Below are 14,468 nucleotides of genomic sequence, written 5' to 3'. Positions count from 1 at the left end.
GTTAATCTATCTCGTGAAGGTGGCCGACAAAGATCTGTGGATTACTGAGGTATTGCATATGCATTGCAGAGCGTAGTATAGTTACCTTCGCATTGAAAATGCGGAAGGTTATGTTTTGATCGCCGTGTATTTATTTGTATGCGTGCGTGTTTGCGTGTTATTCGCATAACTCAAAAAGTATTAAACCGAATCGCATGAAATTTGGTGGGATGATTGGTTATTATCCGGGGACCATTTGATTAGATTTTGGGATCGATCGGGTCAAAGGTCACGGTCATGAAAAGGTCAACATCTTCTTTTTACCATAGCGCGGTCAATCTTTATCCAATTGGCATGCAACTAATGCCAACATGTACATAATTCAATGCCCAATCTTGTGATATGCGAAGGTATGCGCTCTACCTCGTGCCCGTTCTAGTTACCTTCGCATTGAAAATGCCGGAAGGTTATGTTTTGATCGCCATTTATTTATTTATTTATTTGTATGCGTGTTATTCGCAAATCTCAAAAAGTATTGAACCGAATCGCATGAAATTTGGTGGGATGATTGTTTATTATCCGGGGACCAGTTGATTAGATTTTGGGATCGATCGGGTCAAAGGTCAAAGGTCATGAACAGGTCAAAATCTTTCGCAGAATTCAAAAAGTATTTAACCGAATCGCATGAAATTTGGTGGGATGATTGTTTATTATCCGGGGACCAGTTGATTAGATTTTGGGATCGATCGGGTCAAAGGTCATGAACAGGTCAAAATCTTTCGCAGAACTCAAAAAGTATTGAACCGAATCGCATGAAATTTGGTGGGATGATTGTTTATTTTCCGGGGACCAGTTGACTAGATTTTGGGATCGATCGGGTCAAAGGTCAAGGTCAAGGTCATGGAAAGGTCAAACTCTTTTTTTACCATAGCATGATACATTTTTGTCCAATTGGCATGCAACTAATGCCAACATGTTCATAATTCAATACCCAATCTTGTGATATGCGAAGGTATGCGCTCTACCGAGTGCCCATTCTAGTTTGAATTGTGTTGATGTACCTTTTGTCTCAAATGTGGTGCTATAGAAATAGAGTCTGCTGCAGACTCGCCTCTGTAAATCTGTCGTCTGTGAACGTTTCTATCAATCCTATCAGACTCTCGGCATGTTTCCCCATGGCCTCTTTCTACCAATAACCCACTGCTCCCATAATCATCGCTCATCACTTTTAGTGTCAACACAAAGCAATTTGCTATTGAGCTGTGGATATAAAATTCCATTTTCTATGAGCGTATTGTTGGGCCGCGGGGGAAGGCTCATCATTGGCATCTCTAGCTATGACTGAACATTTGAATCCAGGCCATGGACGTTACTCTTTTTACAGGGCGAAATGAGAAAGCGTTTGGATGCGATTCATCTCCCTCTCCGATTATACCTGTCTGGGTTTCAGTGAGGAATGGGTCTTCTATGGTGCAAGTTTAGTTTGATCGGGGAGCAAAAGGAATGAGTCTGTCATTTGTTAGTCTGTGAACTATCTGAGAGGGTTGCTAGAGGAAGAATTATATTAGCTACTGGTTGAAGTCTTCCGCCAGGATCCCACTCTTTACTACTTTTTTTCCAAGATAGTTGTCTCTGAGATCCTGTTAGGGGTTAAAAGGGTGGCGGTGGCAATGCAAGTATATGCGAAGGTAATCACTTCACCGACCGCAAAGCATCTCAACGCTGATTGGCTTAAGGTTTAAAATATTTCAACTCGAGACACATTTTTAGCTTCGCTCAATTTTCGTCATTCCCTCCGCAAAGATTTGCGCCAATGGCAACCATTTGCGTCTTTACATTGACTTTGCATGGGATCTACTTGCTATGAACGCAGCATTAGTTGTATTTTGGACGGCCAGACTTCTTTCCCCGCAAACAATGAACTTCAACTTTGGACAGCGAGCGGGAAAACAGAAATCGCAAGCTGTAGCTCCCTGAATTTAATTATACTTGAATGTCCGTTTCCTCTCATTGTGCTCTAAAAGCACCGTGACAATAGACCGCTGGGAGACGTCTGAAGGCCCAGCAGCACTTGCACGTGGTTCCATGACACAAAGTTTATTTTCAATATATGAGTGTAAATATGATTTGAGAGATGTTTGTAAATTCACGGAACAAAAGGCTAAAAAAGGGATTAAAAGATGTATTAATGTTGTAGGAGTCCAATTATGGAATAATGTTGAAATGGATGTAAGAATGGTGAACTCCTTTTTGGTTTTCATGAGAATTATTCATAAAACAATTCTTGAGTTATAAATGTAATTAAAAACATATTAATATGGAAGATGTATGTGGTAGTATATATAAATATATTTTGTTTTTTATTTTGTTTATTGTTGTTTTTGTTGTTTTATTTTCTTCTTTATTTTATATAAATTTTCTGATTTATTTTGATTTCAATTTAGGATAGGAATTTATAAGCATTTTTTGCTTCTACCTATACCTTTTCAGTCTTTCTCTTTTGTATATTATATGGGATAATATTGTATTGTATTTGATTTGATTGACTGAATAAAAATACAAACAAACGTAATGCAACATTGCGTTGCTGCTGTCTTTGTATTCCTTTTCAAGGTATACAGCGGATCTCCTCCTCACAAAACGAGCATCCTCTTTGATTTCTAGAACCAGTTGAAGGCGCATACGCCACCAACCGGTCTGGAGGAACATGCAATTTGTTTTTATGGGGCATTTCATCTGATAACGATTCCAGAAATAATGTCTTTCTGATGGTGTTACTCTCCGGCTTATTACACGTTTGGACAAACATTTCCTTCAGGAACCTCCTTTCTGCTGCGTCCATAATGCCTTTTCTCCCTCACTCAGTGGCATAACATCTCTCTTGACTGCGGTAATAAATGCCTTCAGTTCAGCATTTGCAATGTAAATCGCATTATCCAGTGGAGAGCTAATATCGCAAAGGGGTCAAAAGCTAAGGAGCCACTGAAATGACTCATAGTGGGCCTATCAAATCAATGGTTGTCGTACACAAGAGACTAGTTTAATCTCCTTTTAGCCTCATTTAACCCCGTCTCACTCGGTCTCTCTTCCTATTGCCACGATATAAAACTGTAGATTCAGTCAGGGTTGAGTTCATTTAGAGTCCTGGAAATCTGCTCCCTCTACTGCATTCTACTGGGTGGCACTATGATAATTGGCATTCTAGTTTGTGTGTGTGCCAGCCTCCACAGCGTCAGCTCGAGGTATTATGTGTCATCCCTGGACAGTCTGCTGAAGATTAAAAATCGACTGAGGTCATTGGGGTAATTAGACCAATGTGCTTGTAACGGAAAGAGGATTTCGACTAATGTCATATAATGAGACCCGCTATAATGTCTGCACTGCATCGCACTGGAAATTTGACAAATTGGTTTAGGTCATCCAAGTCAGATTAGGATGTGACTGCCTGATTAATCTTTTCAGCCTGGCAGATGAAAGAAAGATTGAATCGGTTGGTACTTGCAAAGTTTGAATTCCAATTGGATATGGATGATTTAATGAGCTCCAGAAGTTGATTCCAGGGGCAATTTGACATGTCTATCCCCAAATGAGTTCTGTGTGCGATGAAAGGTCAGAGAACATTTGATATTGATTACATCCTGTAGTAAGGGCTGGTGTAGGCCATAATACATGGAAAAGTCACTCTTGCAAACTAGTACGTTTAAATAATTGGTCGTTAGAGATTTGTATGATTGTATTTTGCTCGCTTGCTGCATAACTTTGGATTTGTTTGTACTAATGAGAGCAAATGTAGTGCCTCTTGGGCCATCCAGTGTATGAGTTCAAACTAGTTTGATTTCATGCAAAGCAGCTGAAGTTATGTTCTTATTATTCGTACGTGATAAAATTATGACACATTCTGGTAAACTAAGTAGTAGCCTGTATCAGCATTCTACTTGTATTGCAATAGTAACTAGAACGGGCACTCGGTAGAGCGCATACCTTCGCATATCACAAGATTGGGCATTGAATTATGAACATTTTGGCATTAGTTGCATGCCAATTGGATAACAATTGACCGTGCTATGGTAAAAAGAAGATTTTGACCTTTGCATGACCTTGACATTGACCTTTGACCCGATCAATCCTAAAATCTAATCAAATGGTCCCCGGATAATAACCAATCATCCCACCAAATTTCATGCGATTCGGTTTAATACTTTTTGAGTTATGCGATCAAAACATTCCCTTTCGCATTTTCAATGCGAAGGTAACAAGCAGTATGACGTGTCTTTTGGGTGCTATGAGACGAGACATTAGTTGGTCTCAAAGAAAAGTCATAGTGCACCAATATGGTAACATTTTGGTTTTAAAGCCGAAAAAAGTTGATGGTTGTTGTGCGAAAATAAAAACACAATGCGTCATTGTGCTGCTGAGTCAAGTGAGGCAGCTTCTGGTAACATTCGGTATGCTCGTCCGATCCGGTGTTTGGCTTAATATCAATGGGGTGAACGTGTATTTTATTCAAAAGGGTTCTTTTGGAGCAGGTGGTTCAGATGCATGTTTCCTTTGCAACAGCGGTAGTCGTGTGCTCCATACAGGATGAGAAATGGCAGCGCCTTCATAACATAGTTCTTCCTTCTCTGCCCCGCTCCTCTAGTGCCATGAATCAGCCCGGACAACAGCTGCGACCCACATAGAGGTCACTTTACCTCTCGTTCCATTTGCTCCGGACCAGAGGATGCTGGGAATGTGTCGCGGGCGCAGGAAGTTCCTGGCGGCCTCTCTCGCCCTGCTCTTCATCCCAGCGCTCACCTGGCTTTACCTGTCAGTCGGGAGCTTCCAGGGTAAGCAACCGTCTCTAACACACTGCTGGTGTAAAAAAAAACAGGCTGGAGACTTTTTCCGGCATTCACTTACTAAATCATTTGCCTTTTTTTAAATACTGGTGATTTGTTCCCGAACAACGTTTCTTTCAGCTGAAAAACAATGTTTATGTGTTTTTGACGGATTCAGTTCGTACTCTTGACATTTTAGTGCAAAGTATTTGAATTCAACATATTGTGTTAGAAACCTGGATAGCGACTTCTCTCCACTGAATTCTTCATCCACACACTCTTGTGTCGGCCGAGGAAAGCCCATTGTTTTCTTTTTCTTTATTTTTACTTTTTCTTTATTGATTTTTTTTCCAGTTTCACTGAAGTAAAAAAGAATTTGAGAAAACATTGTAAATGACAAAACGACAACAAGAAGAGAACAAATAAGCCCATTGTTTTTACCAAATAATCACGCAGGAGAGAAAAGGCCTTTGCTGTGATTGTGACGCCTCACTGGTTAGAGAAGGTAAGCCGGCAATAGACGTGAGTGACTGCTGCGTTTGAGACTCCTCCTATTGGCCAGCCGCTTAACACTACATGACATCATTCAGCCACGGATGGGAGGGGCTACGGTTCCACCTGCACATCCGCAGTAACTAACAATCATACATAAGTATACACCGCAGAAGGAGGCGTTTTGGGGTTGCCTGTTGCCCAAGGACACATCGCCATCGACATGGGCTGGCGGAGCCGAGATCGAGCCGCCGATCCTCCTCGACCCTGTTCACCACTGAGCCCCAGTTACCAAGTCTTAATATAAAACAGACCGGTTGAAATAAATGTCCTGTAACAAAGTCACCCTACCCTCCTCTTTTTTTTTTCCTGAGGCGCTATATTAATGAATTACTGAGGCCTGTCCAAAGTTGATTACTTCCTACAGACAATATAGTCCGGGAGTTCTTGGAGCTACTTTAATGACTTTGACTTGCAGGATTGAAATGCTGCGGTAGTGCCATTATTAATTATGATTAAATTGACAATTTTGACTTGGGGGGGGGGTCACTGGAGACTGTATATGTGAATAGGCTACAATAATGCAATGGCCACCAAAGTCTGAAAAGTAATGATTGGATTGGGCATTAAATTCCTGTCGGTGGCGAGTCGTTACTGGGACTTGACAAGTTGTGAAAGGACCTGGCTGCAGGGCGCTCCGCTGTAGGTTCTGCCTAAACGAGTCGGACAGGAACAATGTGCCTCCCTCCCTTTCCCACTTCCTCTCCTCTCTCCATCTCTGAACCCATTCGGTTTCCCCGTCTCTATCTCCGTCTCCTCTCTCTGTTGTGTTTATCCGCTTGACGGAGTGAGAGTGAAGGCCAGTCCCTGGAGTCTGAACGGGTCGCCGCAAAAGAGAGGATACGGTCGTATCGATGGAGAAATACACGACAGCCCTTGAAATCCCACAAACGTCGGAAACATCTAACGCCTTCGCGTTTGGGTTCATAACATTAATATCATATATATATATATATTATTTGCTTTTGCTCCGCTCTGCGCTCAACTTTTTTTATTTTCTTCTACTCAAACATCTCCGCGACTTATCGAGTGGCGTAATGATCGCGTGACACAACGAATCGATAATGGAATTTGTTGCCGACTATTCAAATAATAGAATTTTTATCGATTCGTTGTTGCAGCCCTAGTGAGCGGAATATTTTACCATCTGGCATTTAGAAACATATTTGCTGTGCGCCCCACTAACGCGGCCGTGCTTACCGATGCAAACTAGAGCCGGTTATTTAATTCAGCCCTTGAGGCTGTTAGACACAAGGCCACTAATGCTTTCCATAGACACACATGCTCACTATTTGTTTTCAACCTTCCTACTCAAATATCATAAATACATACGGTATTGTTGTGAAAACCAAGTTAAGCTTTGCGTCACTTTCACCTTTATGAAAAAGGTTATCAATGCTTCCCTCTCATCTTGTCTGGATTTTTGCTCTGCTTGTCGCAGTTTCCTCCCTGGTGTAACTTCTCCCGGCACATTGACAAATACTGCTGTTAGGGTTCATTCTGGCTTTCCACAATGATGACTGGGCATTGCCATGCCTCGTTATCGCCACCGGGGGCCAGACAGTGTAACAAGGAACGCCTCATTTAACCCTCCTGTTACCTTTCGGGTCAATTTGACCCAATTTGACCCCATTCAATGTTTAACGTCGGTGTTCCTTGGGGTCAATTTGACCCCAGGCTGTTTTTCACTGTGTTAAACATATAAGAAATATCAACTTTTTTATATATTTAAAGGGCTATTTAGGTAGTCAACAAACAAACATAAAGTACCTCACACTTAAACTTGGGAAACAATATTAATTCTAATAATTTTCTGGAGGTTTTAATTGCTGGGGTCAAATTGACCCCGAGGGTAAAATATGTTAGTAAATGTAAAGTTAACAGGAGGGTTAATGGGTAAGCCAATGAGTGAATACATTATTATAATTCAGGGTTCGTACGGTCATGGAAAACCTGGAAAAGTCATGGAATTTTAAAATGGTCATTTCCAGGCCTGGAAAAGTCATGGAAAAAAACTTAAATCATAAAAGTTTTGGAAAAGTCATGAACATTTGTTATAATCACATGTTCATTTACGCCGAATTTGAAATAATTAATATGTTTTTTTAAAGAAAGACGCTCAAATTATAAGCCGGCGTACGCTCTCAATACGCTACATTTTCTAAATTTTTCAGAGATTTCAGTTTGGTCATGGGAATTTGGTTTAAAGTCCTGGAAAAGTCCTGGAAATCCATCGATCAAAATGTGTAAGAACCCTGATAGTTACTCCTGTGCATTTTTGGAGAACAAAAATCTAGCCTCAGGTAAGACTCCGGACCCTGAGCCAATAAAATGCATGATACCCGAGAGAGGATCTCTCGTCTCAGACGGAGGCTGCGTGTGTGTGTGTGTGTGTGTGTGTGTGTGTGTGTGTGTGTGTGTGTGTGTGTGTGTGTGTGTGTGTGTGTGTGTGTGTGTGTGTGTGTGTGTGTGTGTGTGTGTGTGTGTGTGTGTGTGTGTGTGTGTGTGTGTGTGTGTGTGTGTGTGTGTGTGTGTGTGTGTGTGTGTGTGTGTGTGTGTGTGTGTAACCTGGGCTTCTCAAGGAGGAGGCAGATTAAAAAGGAAAATAAATGCATTGGTTGGATGACATTTGATTCATTCATAGTGCCACATGAAGAATATTTATTCTAGATGGGATTCGGCACATAAAGTCCCGCGAACACTACATCATTGTTACCGTCTGACATTTTTCTTGTTTCTATTTCAGTCCCTTTCTAATTCCATCAACCCTTGTACTTGTCCCAGTTCTCCCATAATTGAATCACCTGCTTTGGAGGCGTAGCACACTCCGCAGCTGTAATGCGAGACGGCGTCAGGTCTCTGTAACTTTGATTTAGCTCTGCATCATTCTGCTCTCTGCTCCTCCGTGAGGCTTTGTCTTCCAGTAGAAACGTCGGCTGCCAATTATCACGGTCGAGTAGCTTTTGGCATCTTTCATCGTGTCCACCATTTGTTTTGAGGTCTTCACAGGTCCATTGAGGGTTTCTCTCCGGTCAGAAGGGAGGCTCAGTGCGGAGGAGCCGAAGGGAAAGCACCATACGGGCGAAGCAGAGAAAACGATGCCAAGACTTCCCGTCATCTTTTGCTCCGTTCATGTTTTACGGTAGTTTTGGGCGAGGTCGGGTTTCTCGATGCGCCGCTCTGTCCTCCTCATCGGAGCTCTTTGACAACATGGCGGCCGGCTGTTGTGCGTGTGTGGAGGTCTCTCACGCTGCGTGCCGGGGGAACAGATGCCATCGCATGATAGATGTGCTGCTGCCGCCCAGCAGATATCTGGCTGATTGCAGTGGAGAGAGCTGATTACATACGTGAATGCATCGGGAGCTCGGCTTCCAAACAGACATGAATCACTCGGCATGGAGCAGTGGAACATGAGCTCATGTGCTCAAGTATATGCTTCATGTGTTAGAGCTGCATTCTCTCTACTGACCACCAGGAGGCGACTCCTGTGGTTGTATAGAAGTCTATGCTTTATGTGTTAAAGCTGCATTATCTCTACTGACCACCAGGGGGTGACTCCTCTGTTTGTATACAAGTCTATAGAAAATGACTCTACTTCTCTCTTGATTTATTCCTTCGGTAAACATTGTAAACTTGAGTTTATGGTCTCAAGCTCTCTTTTCAAGACTTCTGCGATACAGCATGATGTCCATTTAGTAAAGTATGGTCCATATAAAGTCAAATGACGAACTCGAGGCTTGATGAATGTGAATTGTAAAGTGACGTAATCGTTGTGGTACAAATAAAAGGTTCAGGGAGTCTACGTTGAGTTCCTTTGAAAGATTTTGATCCCTTTTCACTGAAATAAAACACACGTTGACCATTCTACTGTTTATGTTTAATTAAATGTTCAACACATGTAAACTAAGCATGCATTATTAACTTGGTCAGTGATGAAACGGATGTCTCTTCCATGTAAAGTGTGTTACACTGTTTTTTCCCCTGCAACAGTTTTTATTTGCTTGTATTTGCATGTCGATAATGAGCTACATGACAAATAACTAAAAGCCAAATGAAGTGGCTTGGCTGCATAACAGACCAGGTGCATCTGCTGCCCTGAAAATGCCATATGCCATCTCTGAGTAGCGCAAACAAATGGCCGGTTCAGTGGGATTAGACTCAGCAAATCCACTCAAATTAATTACAGTGTGGACTAAATGGAGTCCAGAAGGTGCTTGGGTTCGGGCTCAGAGGCCCTCCGTGGTTGAAAGGACCCATACGGCCTGCCTCTCTAAATTATGGCCACAGGGGACAATACATCTGCAGAACAAACGCCAACGTGTGGATTCATGTGGACATTTTGTTGCAGCATTGAGCATCTTTACACATACAAGACAGAGACACATGTCCACTGTTACATTAATTGAGCTCAGGGGTGTTAAACTGGGTCAAAGGGAGACCACCAAGGCTCCCAGTGGGGCGAAGATGACAGACAGTTGGTGAGAAAGGCCTCTATCTCCCAACACGATTGATCAACACATGGCCTCCTGGTCCCGGGCATACTGTCATATGTGGAGTTCTTCATAGCATATATATATTATTATCTATCTTATCGAAATATATTATCAGGGCTACGCCTATATAGCATATATATCAATAATATAATATATCAAATGATAAATTATATTATTGATATATCATATTGGTATATCATAATATTGACATATATATATCATATTATTGGTGTATCAAATGACTTATATATCATATTGGTATATCATAATATTTACATATATATAATATTATTGGTGTATCAAATAACTTGTATTTCATATTAGTATATCATAATATTTACATATATATATAATATTATTGGTGTATCAAATAATTTATATATCATATTAGTATATCATAATATTGAAATATATATCATATTATTGGTGTATCAAATAATTTATATATCATATTAGTATATCATAATATTTACATATACAGGACTGTCTCAGAAAATTAGAATATTGTGATAAAGTTCTTTATTTTCTGTAATGCAATTAAAAAAACAAAAATGTCATGCATTCTGGATTCATTACAAATCAACTGAAATATTGCAAGCCTTTTATTCTTTTAATATTGCTGATTATGGCTTACAGTTTAAGAAAACTCAAATATCCTATCTCTAAATATTAGAATATCATGAAAAAGTATACTAGTAGGGTATTAAACAAATCACTTGAATCGTCTAATTAACTCGAAACACCTGGAAACACATTTTCAAATGTTTGATTTTGTTTTGCTGTTATAAATCTTTTTTTTTACTTGGTCTGAGGAAATATTAAAATTTTATGAGATAGGATTTTAGAGTTTTCTTAAGCTGTAAGCCATAATCAGCAATATTAAAAGAATAAAAGGCTTGCAATATTTCAGTTGATTTGTAATGAATCCAGAATGCATGACATTTTTGTTTTTTTAATTGCATTACAGAAAATAAAGAACTTTATCACAATATTCTAATTTTCTGAGACAGTCCTGTATATATAATATTATTGGTGTATCAAATGATTTATATATCATATTAGTATATTGAAATATATATCATATTATTGGTGAATCAAATAAGTTATATATCATATTAGTATATCATAATATTTACATATATATAATATTATTGGTGTATCAAATGATTTATATATCATATTAGTATATCATAATATTGAAATATATATCATATTATTGATGTATCAAATAATTTATATATCATAATATTGACATATATATCATATTATTGGTGTATCAAATGATTTATAATATATCATATTGGTATATCATATTATTAATATCATATTGGCATATCATCTTGATATATTCTCTTATTGATATATTGGTATATTCTATTATCGATATATCGTATTGATACACATAGATGAACAATAAATCCGTTCTTCCCTGTCTCTGACCCACAGTGAAGCCCCTCCCCCTGTCTCCATTGGAAGCCCAATCATCAACGCCAGTGGGCGGAGCTGGCGAGCGGCAGGCCTTGGAGCTGCGGGTCCGGGCGGTGGAGGAGGAGAACCGAGCGCTGCGCCGGGAGCTGAGCCGGCCGCCCAGGAGCCCGTCGGCACGCCATCCGAACGGCGGTCACCGTGGCAACCAGAGCCGAACCCATTCGGAGGAGGGCACCGGCGACAATGAGGGCCAGAAGGTCGCCGCTGGGGGAAACCGCTCCGACTGCGTGCAGCAGCCGGTGGTGGATAAGTGCGAGGTGAGACATGTGCCGTAGCTTCAGTAAAGCACCACCGCCATGTGCTGTTGGTTTGTTTGTTCATGTCACATTATTACCTTCGCATTGAAAATGCGGAAGGTTATGTTTTGATCGCCGTGTATTTATTTACTTATTTGTATGCGTGTTACTCGCATAACTCAAAAAGTATTAAACCGAATCGCATGATATTTAGTGGGATGATTGGTTATTATCCGGGGACCATTTGTTTAGATTTTCGGATCGATCGGGTCAAGGTCAAGGTCATGAAAAGGTCCAAATCTTCTTTTTACCATAGCACGGTCAATTTATATCCAATTGGCATGCAACTAATGCCAAAATGTTCATAATTCAATGCCCAATCTTGTGATATGCGAAGGTTTGCGCTCTACCGAGTGCCCGTTCTAGTTGAACAATGTTAATGCACATCTCAGATTTTCCTCATATCCTGCGGGCCAGTTCCCCAATAAGACCATTGTGACGTAACAACAATCCAATCTGAAAAACAAAGCACTGCAGAACGACAGGCCTGGTGCGAACGTTCATATCTGGAAAACAAAGATAGACATCAGCTTCGGTCCGAGTTGTGTAGAAACATCAAAAAGAACCGATCTCACGCCTGACTATTGCTCTGGCTGTCCTGTGATAACTAAAGCTCTCCCTGGGTCTTGAGTAGCTGCAGCATTTAGACAAAGTGAAACCTGCTCTTGTTTACTGCCGCTTTACTGCTAATGTCTTCTCTGAGTCCTAAAAGAGTCTTAAAAAGTAGGATGGGAGCCGGAGCCTTCAGTTATGATAGATAGATAGATAGATATATACTTTATTAATCCCCAAGGGGAAATTTGTCGAGTCAGTAGCAGCAACACACAAGAATAAAAAAACAAAACACAAAATATAAGAAGGGTTAGGGTGATCTGGCAAGAGGTGAACTGTTGTAGAGCCTCATAGCCGTCGGCAGGAATGTTCTCCTGTATCTCTCCTTGTGGCAGCGGAGCGTGAGGAGACGTCTGGAGAAAGTACTCCTCTGTCCCTGTAGGAGGTGGTGGAGAGGGTGGTCCGGGTTGTCCAATATGGACACCAGTTTCTTCAACGTCCTCCTCTCCACCACCTGTTCCAGGTGCTCCAGCTTGCAGCCGATGATGGAGCCAGCCTTCCTAACCAGTTTGTTAAGACGGCTGGTGTCACCGGCTCGATGCTGCTCCCCAGCAGACAATGGCAAAGTGCAGCACACTGGCCACAACCGACTGGTAGAATAACTCCAGCATCTTGCTGCACACGTTGAAGGATCAAGCTTTCTCAGGAAAAGAGTCGACTCATCCCTTCTTGTACACAGCGTTGATGTTGGCCTTCCAGTTCAGTCGGCTGTCGATGGAGACGCCCAGGTACTTACTCCTCCACCATGTCCACGTCCACTCCCAGGACACTCAGAGGTGTAGGAGCTGTCGCCTTCCTCCTGAAGTCCACCACCATCTCTCTGGTCTTGGCCACGTTCAGCCGCAGGTGGTTCTCATCGGCCCACTTTACAAAGTCACTCACCACTGCCCTGTACTCCTCCTCCCGTCCATCCCTAATACACCCGACCACTGCAGAATCATCAGAGTACTTCTGCAGATGGCATGACTCCGTGTTGTACTGGAAGTCACTGGTGTACAGGGTGAAGAGGAAGGAGACAGAACAGTTCCTGTGGGGCTCAACATCACTGACCACCGTTCCAGACAGCACACGGCCCATTCTGACAAACTGTGGTCTGCCTGTGAGGTAGTCAGTGATCCAGGAGATGGTGGACGCGTCCACACCGGCCACCCGCAGCTTCTCACTCAGCAGCAGTGGCTGGATGGTGTTAAATGCACTGGAGAAGTCAAAGAAAGTGACTCGCACAGAGACACCGGTTCCATCCAGGTGCGACTGAGCTCGTTGCAGCAGGTAGATGATGGCGTCGTCCACTCCCACATATCAAGCTCCTCTTTTATGGAACCAGCTTCCACCTTCAGTCCTGGAGGCAGACACAGTCACCTCATGTAGACTGGAGACTTTCCTCTTTAATAATAATAATAATGCATTACATTTTTATCGCGCTTTTCAAAGTACTCAAATACACTTTACATCACATCATTAACACATCCTAGAAGCTATACAATAAAAATAACTACAATTACGATAAAACAATTCCATAAAAGCAATAAGAACGTAGTGCAAATTAAAAGCTGTTGTGAACAGGAGGCTTTTATTTTTATTTATTTTTTATATTTTTTATTTGTTTAGTGATATAAACATAAAAGTAAAAAAATGTCAGACATAAACATATATATACACACATATACACATACCCCCATACACACACACACATACATATATATACATATACACACATATATATACACACGCATACATCCACACACATATATACACATACACATACCCTTCCCCCCCCCCAAACAAAAAAAACAACAAAAAGGTGGCTTTTGATTTGAAGAACGAAAGGTCGGTGCAGTCTCGGATGAGTTTGGGGAGAGAGTTCCAGAGGGAGGGGCAGAGAGAGAGAAGGCTCTGTCGCCCCATGTCCGGCGCTCGGTCACATGAGGGACGGAGAGGAGACCGGCACGGGGCGGCGGGATGGAGTGTGGTGGTGGAGCAGGTCGGGAAGGTAGCAGGGGGGCTGACTATGGAGGGCTTTGTGAGCGAGGAGAAGGATTTTGTGGCGGATCCGTTGTGTGATGGGGAGCCAGTGAAGGTTCTGGAGAACGGGAGCGATGTCATCACGGGAGCAGGAGTCGGTGAGCAGCAGAGTGCTGCGTGTACTGGAGTTTATTTAGGATTTTTGAATGATGTGCCGTAAAGAATACTGTGATGACGGCGTGGATCAATGTTTCAGCAGCAGACGAGGA

The 14,468-nt window shown here is 41.7% G+C and overlaps 1 protein-coding gene across 1 annotated transcript in view; it reads left to right on the top strand.

Moving 5' to 3' along the window:
• large1 (LARGE xylosyl- and glucuronyltransferase 1) overlaps positions 1-14,468 on the top strand; it is an 82,713-nt gene that overhangs the window by 21,105 nt on the left and 47,140 nt on the right. The window contains exons 2-3 of the mRNA XM_056424539.1: positions 4,619-4,805; positions 11,288-11,586. Of these exons, the coding sequence (XP_056280514.1) occupies positions 4,700-4,805; positions 11,288-11,586 (405 nt within the window). The 5' untranslated portion in view covers positions 4,619-4,699. The remainder of the gene's footprint in view (positions 1-4,618; positions 4,806-11,287; positions 11,587-14,468) is intronic.

This window comes from Pseudoliparis swirei, chromosome 10 (genome assembly GCF_029220125.1).
Source record: "Pseudoliparis swirei isolate HS2019 ecotype Mariana Trench chromosome 10, NWPU_hadal_v1, whole genome shotgun sequence".
Classification (NCBI taxonomy): Eukaryota; Metazoa; Chordata; class Actinopteri; order Perciformes; family Liparidae; genus Pseudoliparis; species Pseudoliparis swirei.
The sequence above is the reverse complement of the archived record's forward strand: the minus strand, read 5'-3'. Positions and strand labels throughout refer to the sequence as shown.